The 21,409-nt window shown below is 40.2% G+C and overlaps 1 protein-coding gene and 1 long non-coding RNA gene across 3 annotated transcripts in view; one reads left to right on the top strand and one right to left on the bottom strand.

Annotated features, from left to right (window-relative positions):
• SSB (small RNA binding exonuclease protection factor La) overlaps positions 1 to 3,092 on the bottom strand; it is a 14,847-nt gene extending 11,755 nt beyond the window's left edge. For both annotated transcript variants that reach the window (XM_007109847.3, XM_007109848.4), the window contains exons 1-2: positions 2,972 to 3,092; positions 1,175 to 1,249 (exon numbers count right to left, since the gene is read on the bottom strand). In XM_007109847.3, coding sequence (XP_007109909.1) covers positions 1,175 to 1,240 — 66 coding nt within the window. In that variant the 5' untranslated portion in view covers positions 1,241 to 1,249; positions 2,972 to 3,092. The remainder of the gene's footprint in view (positions 1 to 1,174; positions 1,250 to 2,971) is intronic.
• Positions 3,093 to 3,184: 92 nt separating this feature from the next.
• The window catches only part of LOC102985618 (uncharacterized), a 26,379-nt gene continuing 8,154 nt past the window's right edge, over positions 3,185 to 21,409 (top strand). The window contains exon 1 of the long non-coding RNA XR_447896.2: positions 3,185 to 3,582. This is a non-coding gene — a long non-coding RNA (uncharacterized lncRNA). The remainder of the gene's footprint in view (positions 3,583 to 21,409) is intronic.

Genomic DNA, 21,409 nt, shown 5'->3' with positions numbered 1-21,409 from the left:
TTTTTTTTTTTTTTTTTTTTTTGTGGTTTGCGGGCCTTCCTCTGCTGTGGCCTCTCCCGTTGCAAAGCACAGGCTCCGGACGCGCAGGCCCAGCGGCCATGGCTCACGGGCCCAGCCGATCCGCGGCACGTGGGATCCTCCCAGACCGGGGCGCGAACCCGGTTCCCCTGCATCGGCAGGCGGACGCGCAACCACTGCGCCACCAGGGAAGCCCAAGAAATTAATTTTTTTAAAAAGCTGTAACACAGGAAATTTAAAATAACAGAGAAGTGCAACTTTAAAAAAGTTCTGAGAGTTGCAAAAGACACCAAACAATATGATCTGAAGTTCCTCAGTAAGAATATAAAACATAAATTAAGAGATAATTTCCCATGTAGCCATTACTGATACTGTAAAGCACCAACTTAAATACAATACCTAAATTCAAAAAAAATGTTAAGAGAAAACAGATACTCTTAAAAGTTACAATGGCTGGGACTTCCCTGGTAGTCCAGTGGTTAAGACTTCGTCTTTCTATGTAGGGGCTGCAGGTTCCAGCTAAGATCCCACATGCCTCATGGCCAAGAAACCAAAACATAAAACAGAATATTGTAACAAATTCAATAAAGACTTTAAAAATGGTCACATCAAAAAAAAAAAAAAAAAAAAAACCACCAAAAAAAGAAAAACCCCCAAAACAAACAAACAACTTAAAAAAGTTACAATGGCTGAGAACACCTAATTGGTTAGGAAAAACTACTAGGACCTGCAAGAATAAAGTGCTATTTAACAGGGAAGGTATTTTACAGAGGATTTTAAAAAATATTTTACTATGTGCTAGGCACTATTCCAATGTTTTACATTTTGTGAACTAATGTAATCCTCACAACCACCTTATGAGGAGGGTACACTATTATCCTCACTTTACAGACTAGGAAACTAAAGCACAAAAAAAGTTAACTAACACTATAGTGTTACCTTTTGAAATGTCTTTGTTCTTGAGTTTCAGAAACAGGCTCCACCAATATAAAACTGTATACTACGGTATGTTTATCTAACTCCAAGAATCAAAGACAAACCAAAAGTTCAACAGGTCAATATACTGAAATTAAATGGTCTATCTGTATTTGTTTTGAGTCCCTAAATTTCCTCTCAAAGAGCCTGGTTTTGCAGTGTAATACCACAGGAATCATACCTCGATTTGATGACAGATTTTGGCCTCCAGAGCAGCCATTTTTTCATTATCACCATTTTCTGCCATTCTGGCTATCTGTAAAATTTCCCAAATTGGCATAAAAAAGTTATTTACTTTTTACGTAAAACTCAAGACCATTAAAAGAATGTTTTAAAATTATCAATATCCCACTGTTTTCCTAAAAATCTGTAATTTTTAATTTCATGGGTTCAATTTCTCTACTCAATTCTCAAATTTCAACAAAAGAAAACTTTGAAATTAGTGATGAAGAACTATGGATAATCCACACCCCTTCCAGTAAATCACTGTTCCATCTTCTATAACAAAGTGAGTGGTTATCTTCATTTATCTGATCTAGAAAGCTTTGAGGGAAAAAACTCCATTCAACCACTTACCAATCATTACCAGGTTTAAGTAGATCATCATCTATCAGTATATTACTGTGGATCTCAGTCTTGTTTGGTGTGGGCCGAATTTCGTTTAAAATTAGTTGTATCTGACTTACCAAAAACTTGTTATCAACAAGATTATGTATCAAAACTTTAAGGTAAAAAAAATTCAAACACTACATACAGTCAGGGTTAGATTAAATAAATGCTAATGATAAGGAACATATGAAAATGATCATTTGAGAACCTGAGGACACTAAAACAAGACTAAACTGGGCGTATGCCTACTAATTTACTAATACATTGGTTAACCTTACAGCCAGTTTCCTGTTTCACATCCCTGACAATAGCACTGTAGGAAAAAATGAAGCTGTGAAGTTGGTTTGCTAGGGATAACAAAGTCTCCCGACTTCAAATTACTTGCTTCTAGTGCTCCATTAAAACCATCCAAACACCGTGTACAACAGTATATTTAAAAGAATTCATCAAGGATATCTGCCATTAATTAACTCTAGCGATGAACTATGACTGATACACTTATTGGAGGCATGGCTTTACAATTTGTAACTGCTATGCAATACAACCTGGATGCACACTGGAAGCTCTATGGTGCAACATCTCACTACAAAATTTGGCCAATCTTACGCATTGGTTGTCGATCATAATTCCTAAGTTATTACTGTGATCTAGGGCCCCCTTTAAAACAAAGAGTGAGATAAAACACCTATTTAGTCCCTGTAAGACTTCTTTGGCCTACCCAATTTTGGAACTTCGTTTCATGAGATACTTCCTCAGAATGTACATACAACTAGAAGTGAAATATTACCCTAACTTTCCAATGTCGCTCAGAAGTCTTGATGTGAGTGAATGAGGACCATTAAAACCCAAGAGAGTGACGCCAGGGGAACACCTGCGGCCCCGATTCCCCGGCCTCCAATCTGTCCCACACGATCCAAGGAACCCTTCGGCGTTTAACCCACGTCGACCTCTCCAGAAACTTACACAGTCGGACCGAAACATCCGCTTTCGGCGACACTGGAAAGCGGTGGAGGTACGAAACCTTAAAGACGCAGTGGGGATGCGGGCAGCCAGGGTCCAAAGAACCCGCCACAGCCCGTCCCAAAGCAACCACTCGGTCGCCTGGGCCCCAACCACGTGCGGGGGAACCCTAGCTCCTGCGAGGAACGCAGAGGCCGGCTCCCCACCTCGCGGCTGCCCGCGCCCCTCACTCCCCAGCCCAGCGCGCCGCCTCCGGCTGCGGCCCACGAGGCGCTCGCCCCGAACGCGAGGAAGGAGAGGAGCGCACGCAACCAGCGTGAGGCAGCAAGGAAAGGGAACAGGCCGTCGCGCACCACGCAAAGCAGACCCTTTTGTACCTTCTTCTTTTCAGCCACCTGGAGTTGCTCACCTTTAAGTTCCCGGTCCCACAGAGACGCGCCACAGGGTCACTAGCAGCGACAGCAACCTCTCCTCTCCCCAGCGCCGCCGGCTTGCCCAACGCGCCTAAAGAACATGGGGGTTGTCCCGGCAGCCCTTGCGGCCAGGGTGGGCGGGGCTTCGGGCGGGCCCGGGCGGGCCCGAGCCCGCTCCGCGCTCTGAGCATGCGCCGCGGCCGCGGGCCCCCAAGGCCGGAGAAGTCCTGCCCTCAGTTCGAGGAGTTTGGGTTAAAATGGCCCGCGGGACCTTGGAGGGTATTAGGTTAAATACTTATTTTTAAGTATTTCTGGACAGAACTTGTATTTCCAGCCCTTCCTTAGGCTGTCCATTCACATGAAGTGGTTGACTTTTTTTTTCAGATTATACTTTTAAAAAAATTGTTTTAATTATCCCTAATAGTTCCCCCTTAAAAAAATGACAAGTAAAATTTTTTAAAAATGAAAAATTCATGGAATCTTAGAGTTGAGAAAACAATACAGTAGAGCGTTTAAGAGCTGGAACTCTGAGGACTTCCCTGGCGGTCCAGTGGTTAAGACTCTGCGCTCCCACTGCAGGGGGCACGCGGTTGGATCCCTGGTCCAGGTAAGATCCCGCACGATGCGCAGCCCCGCCAAAAAAACAAAAAGAGCTGGAATTCTGAAACCAGACTGCCTGCATTCAAATAACGGCTCTCCAGTTTACAAGCTGTGTGATCTTGGGCAAGTTACTCAACTTCTCTATCCCTCACATATAAAATTGGGCCAATGCTAAATATCTTATACCTTGTACAGTTGTCCTGAGCATTAAATGAGATACAACATATGTACCTTGTTGGGAACTGTGCGTGGCATATAGGAAGAGGAGCAGCATATATTAATTTAAAACAAATAACGTCATTTTAAAAAACTGAAAGGCCATCTAGCGCAGAAGCCTGTTGGTCTGCTAGAGCCTTATTCTTTTTTTTTTTTTAATCTTAGTTCCCCCACCAGGGATTGAATCCCGGGTCAACAGCAGTGAAAGCGCGGAGTCCTAACCACTGGACCGCCAGGGAATTCCCAAGAGCCCTTTTCTATTAGTATACTTTTTGCACAATAGTTTTAGTCACTTAAAGGAGTTTTTTCTTGTGGTGAGGCAATCTTTTATTTTCCCCTGAGTTTTCTTGAAAATTTAAAATGGTATTGGTGAAATAGCCTGTTAAGTGATTTCAGAGTTTTTTGGCAGTCCCAAAACAGATCAAATGAATTTATTTGGAAAAAAATTCAGTTATAGTTTCAATCCAGACATTACATCAAGCCAATGAGAAAAAATTAATAGAGTTATGCTGAGGTAGTTTAAATTCAAATGAATCATGCTCTCTTTTATCCACTCAACAAATATTTATCTAGTCTCTACTTTGTACCAGACAAAATAAAAACTTAATTCACTTTTTGATCAAGTCAGTGAGAATATAGGTATTTAACAGGGCAAATCATATGCATGTCAGCCTATGCCCACTCAGCTGTTCAGCATACTATCTACTACATGCCTACTAATGTCCTGGTGTGGAGCTTGGCAGTGGGAATGAAAAGACCCAGACTCTGCCTAGAGACAGTGACACCTATACAAATGACCCTGCTCCTTTTATGCCCGCACAATGTCAGGGTAGAACTGCAGATACAATCTGTTACCAGAAACCACTTACTGCAAAACATTTAGTGTTCCTGTCAGGTCCCTGATCCTTTACTTTCTCTTTCTTTTCTTCCTCTGTCTCTGTCTCTGTCTCTGTCTCTCTTCTAGGAGCCAAGCTCCATGCAGCCACCACCCTTTAGGGAAAATGGATTCCTGGCTGCATACCAGGAAGGTTTTTTTTTTTCAGATGAAGCATCAAGAAGACTCTCTCATGCTGATGTCCATCTCTTTAATAACTTAACTTTGTAGGATAATATACTAAAAGACCTTCTCTTTGAGTGTAGATTTAGTACAACTATTTTAGAGAGCAACTTGGTAATATCTGCTAAAGTTTATGATATGCATAGCTGGTGACCCCAAAGTCTACTCCTAAAAGTATATTCTAGGGAAATTTTTACATCTGTGCATAAGAAGACATGTTCAAGAATATTCATAGCAGCATAGTATATAAATGCAAAGAATTGGAAATCCATTAAATGTCCATCAAAAAAGAATGGGTAACTAAATTGTGGTGTAATTAAACAATGAAATAATAAACTATACAATGATGAAAACAAATAAACCAAAACTGCATGCATTAACACTGATGAAATTCACAAACATGATGCTGAGTAAAAAATAAAAAAATGTTTTAGAAGAAATATAAGTAGCACCCCTAGCCATTGTGGCAGTGAAAAATCCCCTTACATTTCTAAATACTAAGAGATGGTTATTGCTTTTCCCCTGCCCTTCCTCCAATATTGAGAACAATTAGTCTAGGATAATGGCATTATTCTAGCTTAGTTAGACATTTAGTTTGAAATACTTGTTACCCATCCAGGTAGAGATGTCAAGTGGACAGTTGGTAAATGAGTTTGGAACTTAGGGGAGAAGTCAGGGGTGGAGATACAAATTTTGGAGTTATTAGCATATAGAAGACATTTAAAGCCATGGCATTAGATGAGCTCTCCTAGAGAGAATACAGACAGTGAAGATAAGAGGGCCCAAGACTGAACCCTTTAGCATTCCAACTTTTTGGATACTGGATAAAGGAAGAGAAGCATGTACAGGAACTAGAATAAGCACAGCCTGAGAGGTACTAGGAAAATATGGTGCCATAGGAGCTAAAAGGGGAGGATGTTTCAAGGAAGAAATAATCAACTGAGTAAATTCTTCTGAGAAGGGTTGCAGCCTGACCAATTTTGTCATTATGGCAGAGACTGTACTTATCCCCCAGTATTGCCTCTCCCCTTCCTCTATAATAATATCACCCCTGGGCTTCCCTGGTGGCGCAGTGTTTGAGAGTCCGCCTGCTGATGCAGGGGACGGGTTCGTGCCCCGGTCCGGAAAGATCCCACATGCCGCGGAGCGGCTGGGCCCATGAGCCATGGCCGCTGAGCCTACGCGTCCGGAGCCTGTGCTCCGCAGCGGGAGAGGCCACAACAGTGAGAGGCTCGTGTACCGCAAAAAAAAAAAAAAAAAAAAAAGCCACACACACCTTAGGGCTTCCCTGGTGGCGCAGTGGTTTAGGGTCCGCCTGCTGATGCAGGGGACGGGTTCGTGCCCCGGTCCGGAAAGATCCCACATGCCGCGGAGCGGCTGGGCCCATGAGCCATGGCCGCTGAGCCTGCGCGTCCGGAGCCTGTGCTCCGCAACGGGAGAGGGCACAACAGTGAGAGGCCCGCGTACCGCAAAAAAAAATAAAAAATAAAAAAAAAATCACCGCTGATTTTTAACCAAACGCATGGCCAATCAGAGATTAAAACTGCATTTTTTCCAGCCTCCCTTTCAGCTAAATAAGACCATGTCTGGTCAATGAGATGGAAAAGTGATGTGTGCAATTTCTAGGTCGTTCTTAAAGAGAATGAGTTTGTTCTTTTCCCACTAGCTAGGTGTGGATGTGGTCATGAGCAAAATGGGACCAAGAAAATGAAGGCAACCCCATAGGTATGGCAAAGCAGCAATAGAAGGGAGCCAAGTCCCTGACAGCCTAGAGTGTCATACCAGCCCTGATGGCCTCCTAGAATGGACTTACCATTAAACGAGATTAAAAAAAATAAAATAAAAAAATAAAGGCAATATTGCTAGATTTTTGGTCACAGTTAGGCAACAGATCTGTCACTAAGTGGCAGAATACTCAAATAAATCAAAGCTCCAGGCTGAGAGCACCACTCTGAGGCTGCTTGGCTTGTGCTAGACTTTTCTATTTTTGTGTGTGTGTAAGATGAATGTCAAGAGTGCCTAAAAGCCAGAAATTCAGTGTCTCCCTGAGCTTTGGGAATGGGTTGTAGGACTGGTTTTTTGTCTTCCTGCTAATAGATATTCAAATGTATGACAGAATCTTGTCTGAGACCTGCCTTCATTGTAACAGATCACTTTCTTGGGGGGAAACCTAGAGCCCAATCCTATGTATGACAACTGGAGGCCTCTAATATTCCCCCCAATTATCTAATAATTGTGAGTAACCAAATTTTCTTGGGTCAATTTGCCACATTTGACTCAGTGAACAGGTTGGTATGTACGTAAATTATAAGCAGACCTTTTATAGGCGACAACACATGGAAATTCATAAAACAGCACAGGTTCTGTACTAAGACTTTGTCTAAAATAAAATATTTGTGACACATAAAGGGAAAAGAAGGAGTCTTTGGGGGGTAAACTTCTTTTAAAAAAGCTTTAAAAATTGAATTATAACATACAAACAGTGAAGTGCATGAATTTTAAGTGTATGGCTTATGAAGTTTCACAAATGAACACTACTTTGTAACCAACATCCAGACTGAGATAGAGAACATTTTCAGGACTCCAGAAAGTTCCCTCTTCCAGTCAATAGCCTCCTTAAAAGTAACCAGGATAGATTAGCTTTGCCTGTTCTAGAAGGTCATGTAACTGGAATCATGTAGTAAATATATATGTCGTATATGTTTGTACCACAATTGACTTACCTATTCTTCTGTTGATGGACATTTGGCTGTTATGAATAGGCTTCTCTGAACACTCTTGTACATGTCTTTGGGTAGATATATTCTGTGTGAATGAAATGAAATACATTCATTTCTGAGAGGTGTATAGTTAAGAGTGAAATTACTGAGTCACAGGGCAGACATGTGTTTAGCTTTACTATGAACTGCCAAATAGCTTTCTAAAGTGGTCAGATCATTTTTCACTTGCACCAGCAATGTAACTGCTAAACACCCTAGACAACATCCTATCATTCTTTTTATTTTACTTTACTTTTTTGTCTGTGCCGCACAGCACGCGGGATCTTAATTCCCCGACCAGGGATTGAACCCGGGCCCTTGGCAATGAAATCTCAGAGTCCTAACTACTGGACCACCAGGGAATTCCCCTTACATTCTTTTTTTGACCATTCTAATGATGGTGTGGTGGTATCTCACTGTGCCTTTAATTTGCATTTCCTTGATGATTTCTGATATTGAGCACTTTTTATATGCTTACTTTCCATTGAAGGGCCTATCAAGTGTTTTGCCCATTTTTAAAATTGATTTTTAGGAGTTCTTTACATAATCTAGATACAAATCCTATGTCAGATATATGTATTGTGAATATCCTCCCCTAGGCTATGGCTTGCTTTTTCACTCTCCTATTGGTGTCTTTGGATGATTTTTGCTTTTTATATTTAAGAAATTATTGCTTACTTCAAAGTCATGACAATATTCTCCCCTGACTTCTTTTAGAAATTTTTTGTATTATTTTCACGTTTAGTTCTATGATTCATCTCAAGTTAATTTTGAAGTACAGTATAAGGTACATGACCAAGTTCCTTTTTTTCTATATGGATAGAAAGTTAATAGCTCTAGCATCATTTATTGAGAAGATTGTTACCATGACTAGTTCTAGAATGGCTATCCAAATTTATCTAACTTTTTCAAAAAGTCAAGACATAAAATAGCCACTTAAAAAATCCAGATAGTACATTCATGTTAATAGCAGCATTATTCACAATAGTTAAAACAAGGAAGCAACCCAAGTTTCCACTCACTGATGAATGGATAAGCAAAATGTGTAATATACAGGCAACGGGATGGATTTCAATACATACAATGGAATTCACATTGAAAAGGAAGGAGGGACTTCCCTGGTAGTCCAGTGGTAAAGAATCCATCCTGCAATGCAGGGGACGCGGGTGCGATCCCTAGTCGAGGAATTAAGATCCCACATGCCACGGGGCAGCTAAGCCCATGCACCACAACTGCTGAGCCCGCACGCCTCAACTAGAGTCCACGTGCTGCAAATTACAGAGCACACGTGCTCTGGAGCCTGCACTCCACAACTAGAGACGAGAAAACCCATGCACCACAACTAGAGAGAAGCCCACGTGCTGCAGTGAACCCAAGCGCTGCAAAGAAAGATCCTGCATGCTGCAACAAAGATCCCACGTGCCATAACTAAGACCCCACGCAGCCAAAAAAAATAATAAAATAAATTTTTTTTTAATTAAAAGGGAAGGAGATTCTGCAATATGCTACAGCATGGACGAACCCTGAGGACATTATGCTAAGTGAAACAAACCAGTCACAAAAATACAAATACTATGTGATTCCACCTATATTATAAAAACAGAAAGTGTAAATGTGGTGGCCAGGGGCTGGAGGCAGGGGAGAATAGGGAGTTATTGTTTAATGGGCGTAGAATTTCAGTTTCACCACATGAAAAGAGTTATGGGGATGGATGGTGGTGATGGTTTCACAACAGTGTGAATGTATTTAATACCACTGAACTGTACATAATTAGCTGGAATTATTCTATTTAAAAAGATTACCACGTTCATGTTTTAGTTTCCTTGATGTACAGCTCATACAGGAAAGGCAGGATATATGCTTGATTTTTTTCTTCTCTTCAACAATTTTCAGAATAATGAGTTGGTTTCTTAATATTCTTCAAGAGTAACCAATTAGGGCTGCAAGTTTTGAGATTAGGTTCCCCAAAGCAAGTCCTACAATGCTGAAGATGGCACTCAGTGGCATCATCTGAGAAGGTAATTGGCCCCTGACCCTACCCAAGTGATAAATTCCACTAGGTAGACATGAACCACTCAGCCAGCAGAGTAGTGAGGGCAGCAGACAATTTCTCACACACTATCCAACAATTAATTGACTTTTTGAAAAACTGCCAAAAATAATCCTCATTAATAGACAATAGATTTCAAGTGGTAACTCTTCTGGGAAACCCAAAATTTTTAGAACAGCCAAGAAGATAGAAATCCAAGGTTTTAGTAACCTGCAGTGAAAAGTAAGGCAACACTGGAAATAGTCAGGGGGCAAATCAGGGAATTTGGGGTGGCAATGGCCAGAACCTCAGAATGAATAATTGGAATCAATGTTTTGGGGCAAATTTTTTTTAATTGGGAGAAATAAAAGTTCAAGATTTCATGGTTATAGGGGATGCTAAATAGTAGTTTGGTAGAATTCCCTCTGTAAAGTACCTAGCTCAGAATGAGGAGAGAACTGCAGCCCTCATTTACCTACTAGAGGCTACTGATATCTACAAAAGAACCTAATAATTGAGAAAGGTCAAACCAGCTTAGATCCGTTTTCACAAGACCTCCAGTAAAATGAGGAAAAAGAAGTGTTTATGGAATTTGGCAACATTAAAGTCATAGGTGACCTGATAACAGTTTCAGTGATGTGATAGGTATGGAAGTCCTGGAGTGGGTTGTAACAGTGAATGGCAGGTGAGGATTTGGAAACAGAGAAGTACTGACAATTATTTTAAGAAGATTGGCTATGAAGGGGAACAAAGATAAGGGCTGCTAGGAGGAGATCTAGAGTCTATCATAATAATAGAGGGAGAAATTCGTGATCCATGAGAGAACAATTATAAGAGTGATGTCCTCGAGAAAGCAAGAAAAGACAGGATCCAGAATATGAAGGGACTGGCCTTCGATAGAGCAATGGTGCTTGTCTTGTACCAAGTGGGAAGATAGAAAATATTGGTAAAGATGCTGCAAGAGTTGGTGGTTAGAGGAATAGAGTCCCTCTTTAGTTGCTAAGTTTTTTCAGTAAAGCATATGGTAGGTCATTATCTGATAGTAAGGGAGGGTTGAAATTTTTAGGATTAAAAAGAAAAAAAAAGAAAATATAATATAGTTGACTCAGACAGTGAAATACTGACTTTACAAGGAAAACCTTTGGGGATTTTGGAACAGATACTGAGTGCTCGTTTCAACTCTGTGGTCATAAATTTAAGGCACTGGTTCAGTGTTCAGCTACTCTGCTGCAGGCCCAGAGAATATCTGGAGTTATACCCAGCAGGGCAGGTAAGTGTGTAAGAGCTAGAGTTGCTTTTCATAATGATGGATCAAGGAATCAAAGATAGACAAGGGGAGGAAGAAGACAGGACAAACATAATGGACAGTTTAAAAAAAGAAGTAGTGGGGTCAGTGGACTGGAGAACCCAGGGTGTTGGATAGGAAACTATTTGGATAAAAATGATAAGAGTAGGGAATTCCCTGGTGGCCCAGTGGTTATGACTCAGAACTTTTACTGCCGAGGGCAAGGGTTTGATTCCTGGTCTGGGAACTAAGATCCTACAAGCTGCGCAGCACAGCCAGAAAAAAAAAGACAAGAGTAGGGATGAAGAGGAAGACAATGAGCAGGTGTCAAGTCTTCAGTGAATGAGGGGGAGTGACTGGGAGATGGGAGATCATTCGATTGTAGAAACAAGGAGCTGGAACTTTTGAAGAAAGAGGAAGAATAGTTCGAGTGCAATGGAAAGCAAAGAGGAAAAAACAAGCATCCTTCATTCAAGCCTGGGATTATATAGGATATGAGAGAAATACGTACTTCACTTGAAAAGGCTATAGAGGAGCCAGTGTCCTCAGGAGATCAACAGGTCATGCACAGTAAGGTTAGGAGTCAGAAGCAGCATTGATGAGGGAGGTTAAGGTTAGGGGGCAGAGTGTTTACCACACATCTGGAACTCCAGGGTTCTAGAAGGCAGGTAGAAAGGTTTCGGAGGGCCTGGAAGGGTGGGGAGTTTGGTCAGATTGGGAGCTGTGCTGAGCAGAATAAGCGTGACCATACAGAGGAGGTGACCAGGGAGGCTTGGGCTTCCAGTGACTGTAGAAAAGAGGGAGGTGGGGTACAAGGGGATTGCTGGCTGGGTGGGAAAACAAGTCAAGTCAGTCATTTTCAGGTCTTAGTCCAGACGTTAGTTCTTTTAGGCTGCCACAGCGCCCCACACTTCCCCAGTTGGGGCACTTCTTCCTGTTTCTGTATGTGAATTAAGATTCGAAGTCCAAGTTCGATCCTTTGTACCTTATCAGAACCAACACGTAAGTGCTTCCTCATCTATTAAAGGACACTATGTCATATGCTAGGACAAACACATTAGGGTTCACTCGGTATAAACCCCTGAGCTTTCCTAGCTTGACGCTTGTTCCCACGGGAGGGGTGCACACTATCTCCCCACTCTCCTAACCCTGGAAACCGAGACTCTGGTTCTCATCTCCGTGAGATCTCTCATACCATATCCAGGCCACGGGGACAGCTTAGGTTGCTGCCTGGGAAAGAGAGAAACCACCTGTACAAGGTGACCAATGAGCCACTGCAGGCACCAGGGCAAGGTTAAGTACAGTGGCCTTCTGCCCCGACCCCAAAGAAATATTGGAATCAGAGGTAGAAGTGTGTGGTATTGTGGTATACTCACAGAGGTCTAGTTTAGATAGATTAAATAATTCCGTACTGAATAATCTTATATTATGTTTTTAAATTCTATTAAAAATAAGTAATTTGAGAAGGTAGGTTTACACACTATTACATTCAATGGAGTGAATGACCCATGATTCATCATAGGTCTCAGCCCCCATAGCTTCGACATAGCTTTCAATGGTAAAGGTTATACTTTTTGTCTCCCTCACTGGAAAGTGAGCTCTTTCAGGGCATGAGCCTATTCCTCTAGCTTCTCTTAAAATAATATTCACTGTGCATAAATTGTCATCTTTTATTAAATACGTTTACTGTAAAAACAGAGCTGGATGATATAATGTAAGCTGAAAACTGGACCATGGAATCTGGTCTGGGTTCAGGGAAGAGAGAATAAATACTTGGCCTCCACTCAAGTTGATATTACCTTGGTTTTGTTCTGGATAAGCTAACAAGCAGAGTAAAGGATATAAACAGGATATACATGCTGGAGGGTGAATGTGGCTCCCCATAGCCTCCCTTGACTCTTTCAGAGTGCACCCCAAGTTTGTCTTTCTTAGCAATTCTGTAGGGTGGGCTATCCTCAAGTCAAAGCCTCAGGAACAACTTAGGCTACCATAGAAGGTGATTATTCTGAGACTCAGCGAGCCATGCCAGCCAGGCCCGTCAGGTTCTGGGCTTTGAAATTCTTGTGATGTCCACAGTCAGGCAGTCTCCCATTTTCTCTGAGTACAAGGCAGGGCCTGGGAGTTCTCCATTTCATCCTCTTGAGTTTTTCGTGAGCAGGCCTTTTGAAAAACAATGAGAAACCCTTATATTAAATTGAACCCAAGTATCATCAGGCAGTGTAAAAGAATTATGGTTGCTATTGCTTAGTTTAACATTAATTATTAATTCCACAAATATACATGGTGTGCCTACCATGTGTTTGGGCCTGAAGATACAAAAGTAAGTAAAACAGGCTCTGCCTCCTGCCTCAGGAAAGCTTGGAGTATTGTTAAATTCATCAAGCTTTTCTCTAATGACCATTTCTTTACTGAGGGTGGACAGGATAAAAACAGGATACACTGCTTTGAAACTTTTTTAAAAGTTTATTATCATTAATTCCAGGTTGTTTAATAATCCTTTGATCTCTTTTGGTTTTCCCCTATCCCTCTGACCTCTGCTGTTTCCCTTAAAATAATACTCAGTGCAAGTACACGGTCTGTTTTGATTAAATGGATATGTTTACTCTAAAAACAGAGCTAAGAGTTACCAACTTGAAGGATTCTTCCTCCTTTGTCTCTGGATAAAACAAACTTTGGAAGACGCGCAGGAAGATTCAGAGGTTTGTTCTGGTTCTGAGAGTCAGACAGCTAGAAAGGACCACAGATAAAAATAGTGAGAACTTCAGCATTTTAGGATTTCAGGAGTTCATTGTGGGAGATCAAGTGCAGACATGTGAGTCGGCCAGTATAGGCTTTGTACAATCTTTTTTTAAATTAATTTATTAATTTATTTATTTTTTGGCCGCCACACACAGCTTGCAGTATCTCAGTTTCCTGACCAGGGATCGAAACTGTGACTCCTGCAGTGGAAGCGCAGAGTCCTAACCACTGGACCACCAGGGAATTCCCAGCTTTGTACATTTTTTAAAAATATTTATTTATTTATTTGGCTGCACTGGCTCTTAGTTGCAGCACGAGGGATCTTCATTGCCACGTGTGGGATCTTTAGTTGTGGCATGTGGGATCTAGTTCCCTGTCCAGGGATTAAACCTGGGCCCCCTGTATTGGGAGCTCGGAGTTTTAGCCACTGGACCACCAGGGAAGTCCCGAAGCTTTGTACAATCTTAACTTTCAGATTCATCTGAAGAAAATGAACTTGTTTTCATGAAAATTCACTCTTTGTATTTCTTATGGATTTACTGCTTAATGCGTGCATGTACTTATTAATATAATTGTTCCTGGTTTGGGGAGATGTAAAATATTCTAAAATAAGTAACTAAGGCTATGAAAAATCCTTTTACATAATAAGTATACAGAAGATCTCACAGTTTACATGCCTCAGGGCCTTTGCACTTGCTGTTTCCAAAGTCCTAATCCTTCTTTCATGTCTAAGCACAAATGTCATCTTATCAGAGAGGCCTTTGCTGACCACCCTATATAAATAGTACCTCTCTCACAATTATACCACTCCATCTTCTTCATCCTAATTTAATTTTTTCATAACATTTATCACCACTATCTTTTTTTCCAGTTTTATTGAGATATAATTGACATACAGCACTGTAAGTTTAAGGTGTACAGCATAATGATTTGACTTACATATATCATGAAATGATTACCACAATATGTTCAATTAACATCCATCATCTCATACAGATACAGAATAAAAGAAAAACAAAAAAAAGTTTTTTTCCTTGTGATGAGAACTCTTTGGATTTACTCTCTTAACTTTCTTATATATCATACATCAGTGTCAACTATAGTCATCATGTTGTACAGTACATCCTTAGTGCTTATTTTGTAACTAGAAGTTTGTACCTTTTAACCACCTTCATCCAATTCCTCCTCCCATCACTCCCTGCCAATGGTAACCACAAATCTGATCTCCTTTTCTATGAAAATTTTTTTTTACATATAAATGAGATCATACAGTATCTGTCTTTCTCTGTCTGACTTGTTTCACTTAGCATAATGCCCTCAAGGTCCATCCATGTTGTTGCAAATGGCAGGATTTCCTGGTTTGTTTGTTTGTTTGTTTGTTTTTTGCGGTACACGGGCCTCTCACTGTTGTGCCCTCTCCCGTTGCGGAGCACAGGCTCCGGACGCGCAGGCTCAGCGGCCATGGCTCACGGGCCCAGCCGCTCCGTGGCATGTGGGATCTTCCCGGACCGGGGCACGGACCTGTGTCCCCTGCATAGGCAGGCGGACTCTCAACCACTGCGCCACCAGGGAAGCCCTGTTTGTTTGTTTTTTTACAGCTGAATAATATTCCATCTTATATATATAAACTTTTATATATATAACTTCTTTATCCATTCATACATCAATGGACACTTAACATTCCTTCCATGTCTTGGCTATTGTAAATAATGCTGCTATGAACATGGGGGTGCAGATATCTCTTTGACATAGTGTTTTTGTTTCCTTCTGATATATTCCCAGAAGTGGGATTGCTAGATCTCATTTTTAATTTTTTGAGAAATCTCCAAAAAATTACTACTGTATTCTATGGTGGTTGTACCAATTTACAATCTTATCAGCAGTGCACAAGAGTTCCCTTTACTCCACATCCTCACTAATATTTATCTCGTCTTTTTTTTCACCCCCCCAGCAAAGGCTCCAACACCATGGGCACCCCAAGCCTTTTGTCCTTCTAAATTTTATAATTTATTTATTTATTTTTGGCTGTGCCGCACAGCCTGCGGGATCTTAGTTCCCTGAGCAGGGATTCAACCCAGGCCCCCTGCAGTGGAAGCGCAGAGTCCCAACCACTGGACCGCCAGCGAATTCCCTTCTCCTTCTCATATATGTTGCTTCATTGGTCTTTGGAGTCTCATGTCACAAAACAACAAAATGAGCACAAGGCAAATAGGGTTGGACCAGGAGCACACCTAGAACACTCTACAACCCGCAGCAATTCCCAGCCTTCCCTGGGGCATCGTGGGAAATCTGACTCTGCATTTTACATATTGGCTTGATTACTTATTGTCAGTCCGCCTCAATAGAATGTCATAAGCTTTCTGAGAGCAGCAACAGTGTCTTCTGTTTACTGCTTTATGACCAGTGTCCAAACACAGTCCTTGGCACAGAGGGGCATAATATATGTTTTTAATAAATTTTATCCACCACCCACAAATTACCTTGGGAAAAATAATACTTCTCCTTCTCCCACTTTAGTCACTCTCTCCTCTTAGCTCTGCTTTATTTTCTTTTAGCACATGGCTTTTTAAAAATTATCTGCTTGTTTACTTGTTTATTGTCTGTGTGCCCTGTTAGGGGAGCTCTACTAAGAACAGGGACAGTGTCTTGCTCGCCTCTATCTTCCCAGAGTTTAGAGCAAGGCTTGGCACAGAGGAGGCTCTCGATAAGTAGTTCCTCAATAAATGAAAATAAACAGATAAATCGCTTTTCATGATGAAACTTGCCAGATAGGACAACTCTTCATGTACCTATGTTTTTATTCTATTTACTTGAAAATTTCATTTAGGTTCTCAATTACATGTTGATTTATTCAAAGGTAAATTAAGTTTTTTAAAAAAGTCAAATTGTAACAATTGCCTCAGTTTACATGACTAAATAAGTACAACTGCATTCTGATTGGCTGAATGATTGATTGATTTAAACCCATCTTCTAAACAAATAAGATTTGAAAGATGTATAGGTACTTAATACTACTTTGTGACGTATGATTTCTGCTTTGAATTTGCACTCACCCATTATTTCTGTGACTTTAAGAAGCAACAAATATAAAATGCACCTTGCTACTGAGTCCCTTTCCTCTGAGGGAAAGTAAGTAAATAAAGTCACCAGTTTCTTGTATATCCTTCCTGAAGTATTCTATGAATGCACTAGTAAACATCTGTGTATTTTTCCTTTTCTTACACAATTAATAACATACTATAGTTCTGTACCTTGTTTTTGTTTTGTAGCTTGTTTTTTTTTTTTTTACTTTATATTGGAGGTTGCTCAAGTATTATGGCTGTATAATACTCCATTGTGCAGTGTGTCTTAATTTATTTAAATAATTCTACAGGGACATTTAGATTGTTCTCAGTCTTTTCCTGTTCCAAACAACCCTGCAATGAATAACTGTACACATGTCATTTCACACATATGTAAATACATCTGTAGGATAAATTCCTAGATGCGTCCTTAGCTCTTAGAGCAATAAATAGCACTTCTCATCCTCACCCAGCTTCTGAGCCAATTGGGAAATAAGACAAAAGAATTAGGCAGATAGTTGATCAAAAGTATGACCTGTATCACTGAAAAAAGCTGATGCTGAAGAATGACTTACATTTGCATGTAAGAGGGCTTCCTAATTCTAAATCTCTCTCCATTTAATCATAGGCAATGTTGGTCAACTATAGGCCTCTCAGTGCAGGTGTTGGGAAGAGAAGGGGCTGAGTGGAGCCTTCCCAGTTTATTCTTTACAAATGTAATAATTAGAAAAGTCATCTTCGGTGCAGCCACTATGGAAAACAGTATGGAGATTCCTCAAAAAATTAAAAACAGAACTACCATATGACTTAGCAATTCTACTCCTGGGTAGTTATCCGAAGAAAATGAAAACACTAATTAGAAAAGACATAAGCACCCCTATGTTCATAGCAGCATTATTTACAATAGCCAAGATATGGAAGCAACCTAAATGCCCATCAATAGATGAGTGGATAAAGAAGATGTGGTGCATATTAAAATAATGGAATATTACTCAGCCATAAAAAGAATGAAATCTTGCCATTTGCAGCAACATCGATGGACGTAGAGGGCATTATGCTAAGTGAGATAAGTCAGGGAAAGACAAATACTGTATGATTTCACTTATATGTGGAATCTAAGGAACAAATGAATAAACATAACAAAACAAAAATCGTTGTAGATACAGTAAGTCGCCTCCATACGAACGATTTCCGTTCTGAGAGCACGTTTGTAAGTCCAGTTTGCTCGTAAGTCCAACAAAGCCAGCCTAGGGAGCCAGCTAACACAATTGGCTATAGTACTGTGCTGTAACAGGTTTATAATACTTTTCACACAAATAATACATAAAAAATAAACAAAAAATAAAGAAAACATTTTTAATCTTGCAGTACAGTACCTTGAAAAGTACAGTAGTACAGAACAACAGCTGGCATCCAGGGGCTGGCATCGAGGGAACAGGCAAGAAGAGTTACTGACTGGAGGAGGAGAGGAGGTAGGAGATGGTAGAGCTGAAGGGTCGTCAGCAATAGGAGACGGAGGGCAAGCTGCAATTTCACTCACGCCTGACACTGGTGGCACAGGTTCTGGTTCCTTGCTGGATTCAATTCTACCTACCCTCTTGTTAAAAAGATCCAGTGATGTCTGGGTAGTAGCTCTTTTTTTCTTGTCATAGATGACATGGTAGCACTGGATTGCATTCTGAAGGGCTGCTGCAACCTTCATGTACCGGCCTATGTTCAGGTCCTGTGCCTCAAAAACTAACAGTGCCTCCTCAAATAAAGAAAATCCCCTTGCCATTTCCTGTGTTGTGAATCTCTTCAGTTCTTCAGTTACTTCTTCTTCCTCTTGTCTCTCTTCGTCCTTTCTTGGCACTTGGCGCTTGTTAGCGGTACCAGCTACATCACCGCTGCTTTTACGCTTGCTTCCAGACATCCTGGGCTTGAAATAAAGATCCTGTACTACTGTACTCTATACAGTACTGTACAGTAAAGTATACAAAAGCACAACCACTTGTAGAGGATGCACGCCAGACACGTAAGTGAACTAACTTACGTGATTGGACATGTGAACGCACCTTCGCATCTTTGAAAGTTCGCAACTTAAAGGCTCATATGTAGGGGACTTACTGTATAGAGAACAAATAGGTGGTCGCCAGAGGATGGGAGAGTGGGGGGAGGAAAGAAATAGGTGAGCGAGATTAAGAGGGACAAACTTTCAGTTGCAAAATAAATGAGTCACAGGTATGAAATGTACAGTGTGGGGAATATAATCAATAGATGTAATATCTTTGTATGGTGACATATCATAACTAGACTTAACGTGATGATTATTTTGAAATGTACAGAAATATGGAATCACTATGTTGTATAACAGGAAGTAACATAGTGTTGTAGGTCAATTATACTTCAAAAAGAAAACTCATAGAAAAAGAGATCAAATTTGTAATTACTAGACGAGGGGCAGAGGAAGGGGGAATTAGATGAAGGCAGTCAAAAGGTACAAACTTCCAGTTATAAGATAAATAAGTATAAGTACTAGGAATGTAATGTACAACATTATAAATATAATTAACATTGTTGTATGTCATATATGTAAGTCGTTAAGAGAGTAAATCCTAAGAGTTCTCATCACAAAGAAAAAAGTTTTTTTCTATTGCTTTAAATTTTTATCTGTATGATGATGGATAGTCACTAAACTGTGATAATCGTTCCATGATGTATGTAAGTGAAATCATTATGCTGTACACCTTAGTCTTACAAAGTGCTGTATGTCACTTATATCTCAATAAAACTGGAAGGAAAAAATGAACAACAAAGAAAGGAAAGTCATCCCTCCTTCCCTAGGGAGAAGCAAGCGGGGGGGTGGGGGGTGGGTGTTAAACTAGTAGAGCTACTTCCACGTGGAAGGACACATCAGGAGAGGGGAAGAAGTGTTCCCATCCTAACAAAGGACTCTTCTGATTCAAAAGGATTTGCATTTATAGATCAATTGAACAGAATAGAAAGCCCAGAAAGAAACGCACACACTTATGGGCAATTAATCTACAACTAAGCAGGCAAGAATATACAAAAGGAGAAAAGACAGTCTCTTCAATAAGTGGTGCTGGGAAACCTAGACAGCTACATGGAAAAGAATGAAATTAGAACACTTTCTCACACCATACACAAAAATAAACTCAAAATGGATTAAAGAACTAAATGTAAGACCAGACGCTATAAAACTTCTAGAGGAAAACACAGGCAGAACACTCTTTGACATAAATCGTGGCAATATTTTTTTGGATCTGTCTCCTAAAAGCAATGGAAATAAAAGCAAAAATAAACAAACGGGACCTTATTAAACCTGAAAGCTTTTGCACAGCAAAGGAAACCATAAACAAAACGAAAACACAACCTATGGGTTGAGAGAAAATATTTGCAAACGATGCTACTGACAAGGGATTAATTTCCAAAATATACAAACAGCTCATTCACCTTAATATCAAACAAACAAACAACCCAGTCAAAAAATGGGCAGAAGACCTAAATGGACAGTTCTCCAAAGAAGACATACAAATGGCCAACAGGCATATGAAAAAATGCTCAATATTGCTAATTATTAGAGAAATGCAAATCAAAACTAATGAGGTATCACCTCACACCAGTTAGAACGGCCATGATTAAAAAGTCTACAAATAATAAATGCTGGCGAGGGTGTGGAGAAAAAGAAATCCTCCTACACTGTTGGTGAGAATGTAAACTGGTACAGCCACTATGGAGAACAGTATGGAGGTTCCTTAAACTACAAATAATAAATGCTGGCGAGGGTGTGGAGAAAAAGAAATCCTCCTACACTGTTGGTGAGAATGTAAACTGGTACAGCCACTATGGAGAACAGTATGGAGGTTCCTTAAAAAACTAAAAAGAGAGTTACCATATGATCCAACAATCTGATCCTCAGGTTTTTAACCTTGCTTCTTTACTTTGAAATATAGCACACCAGATTTTTAATATATGCCCATGACTCCTGGGCATATATCTAGAGGAAACACGAATTTGAAAAGATACATGCACCCCATGTTCATAGCAGCACTATTTACAATAGCCAAGACATGGAAGCAACCTAAATGTCCATCAGCAGATGACTAGATAAAGAAGACGTGGTATATATACAATGAAGTATTACTCAGCCGTAAAAAAGAATGAAATAATGCCATTTGCAGTAACATGGATGGACATAGAGACAATCATATTAAGTGAAGTAAGTCAGACAGAGAAAGACAAATAGCATGATATCACTTATATGTGGAATCTTAAAAAATGATGCAAATAAACTTATTTATAAAACAGAAATAGACTCATAGACATGGAACACAAACTTATGGTTACTAAAGGGGATAGCAGTTGGGGGGGATAAATTAGGAGTTTGGGATTAACAGATACACACTACTACATATAAAACAGGTAAACAATAAGGACCTACTGTATAGCACAGGGAACTATACGCAATATGTTGTAATAACTTATAATGGAAAAGAATCTGAAAAGGAACATAAAACTGAATCAATTTGCTGTACATTTGAAACTAACACATTGTAAATTAATTATATTTCAATTTAAAAAGGTAAAAGAAGTATTTGCACTTGTAATTTTGATACATTTTTCCCGGTTGCCCTGATAAATGTACCAATTTAAACTTCCATACACCTGAAACTAACACAACATTGTA

The sequence above is a fragment of the Physeter macrocephalus genome, chromosome 2, assembly GCF_002837175.3.
Source record: "Physeter macrocephalus isolate SW-GA chromosome 2, ASM283717v5, whole genome shotgun sequence".
Lineage (NCBI taxonomy): Eukaryota > Metazoa > Chordata > Mammalia > Artiodactyla > Physeteridae > Physeter > Physeter macrocephalus.
Note: the sequence above shows the minus strand (reverse complement) of the source record. Positions and strands in the feature narration are given on the sequence as shown.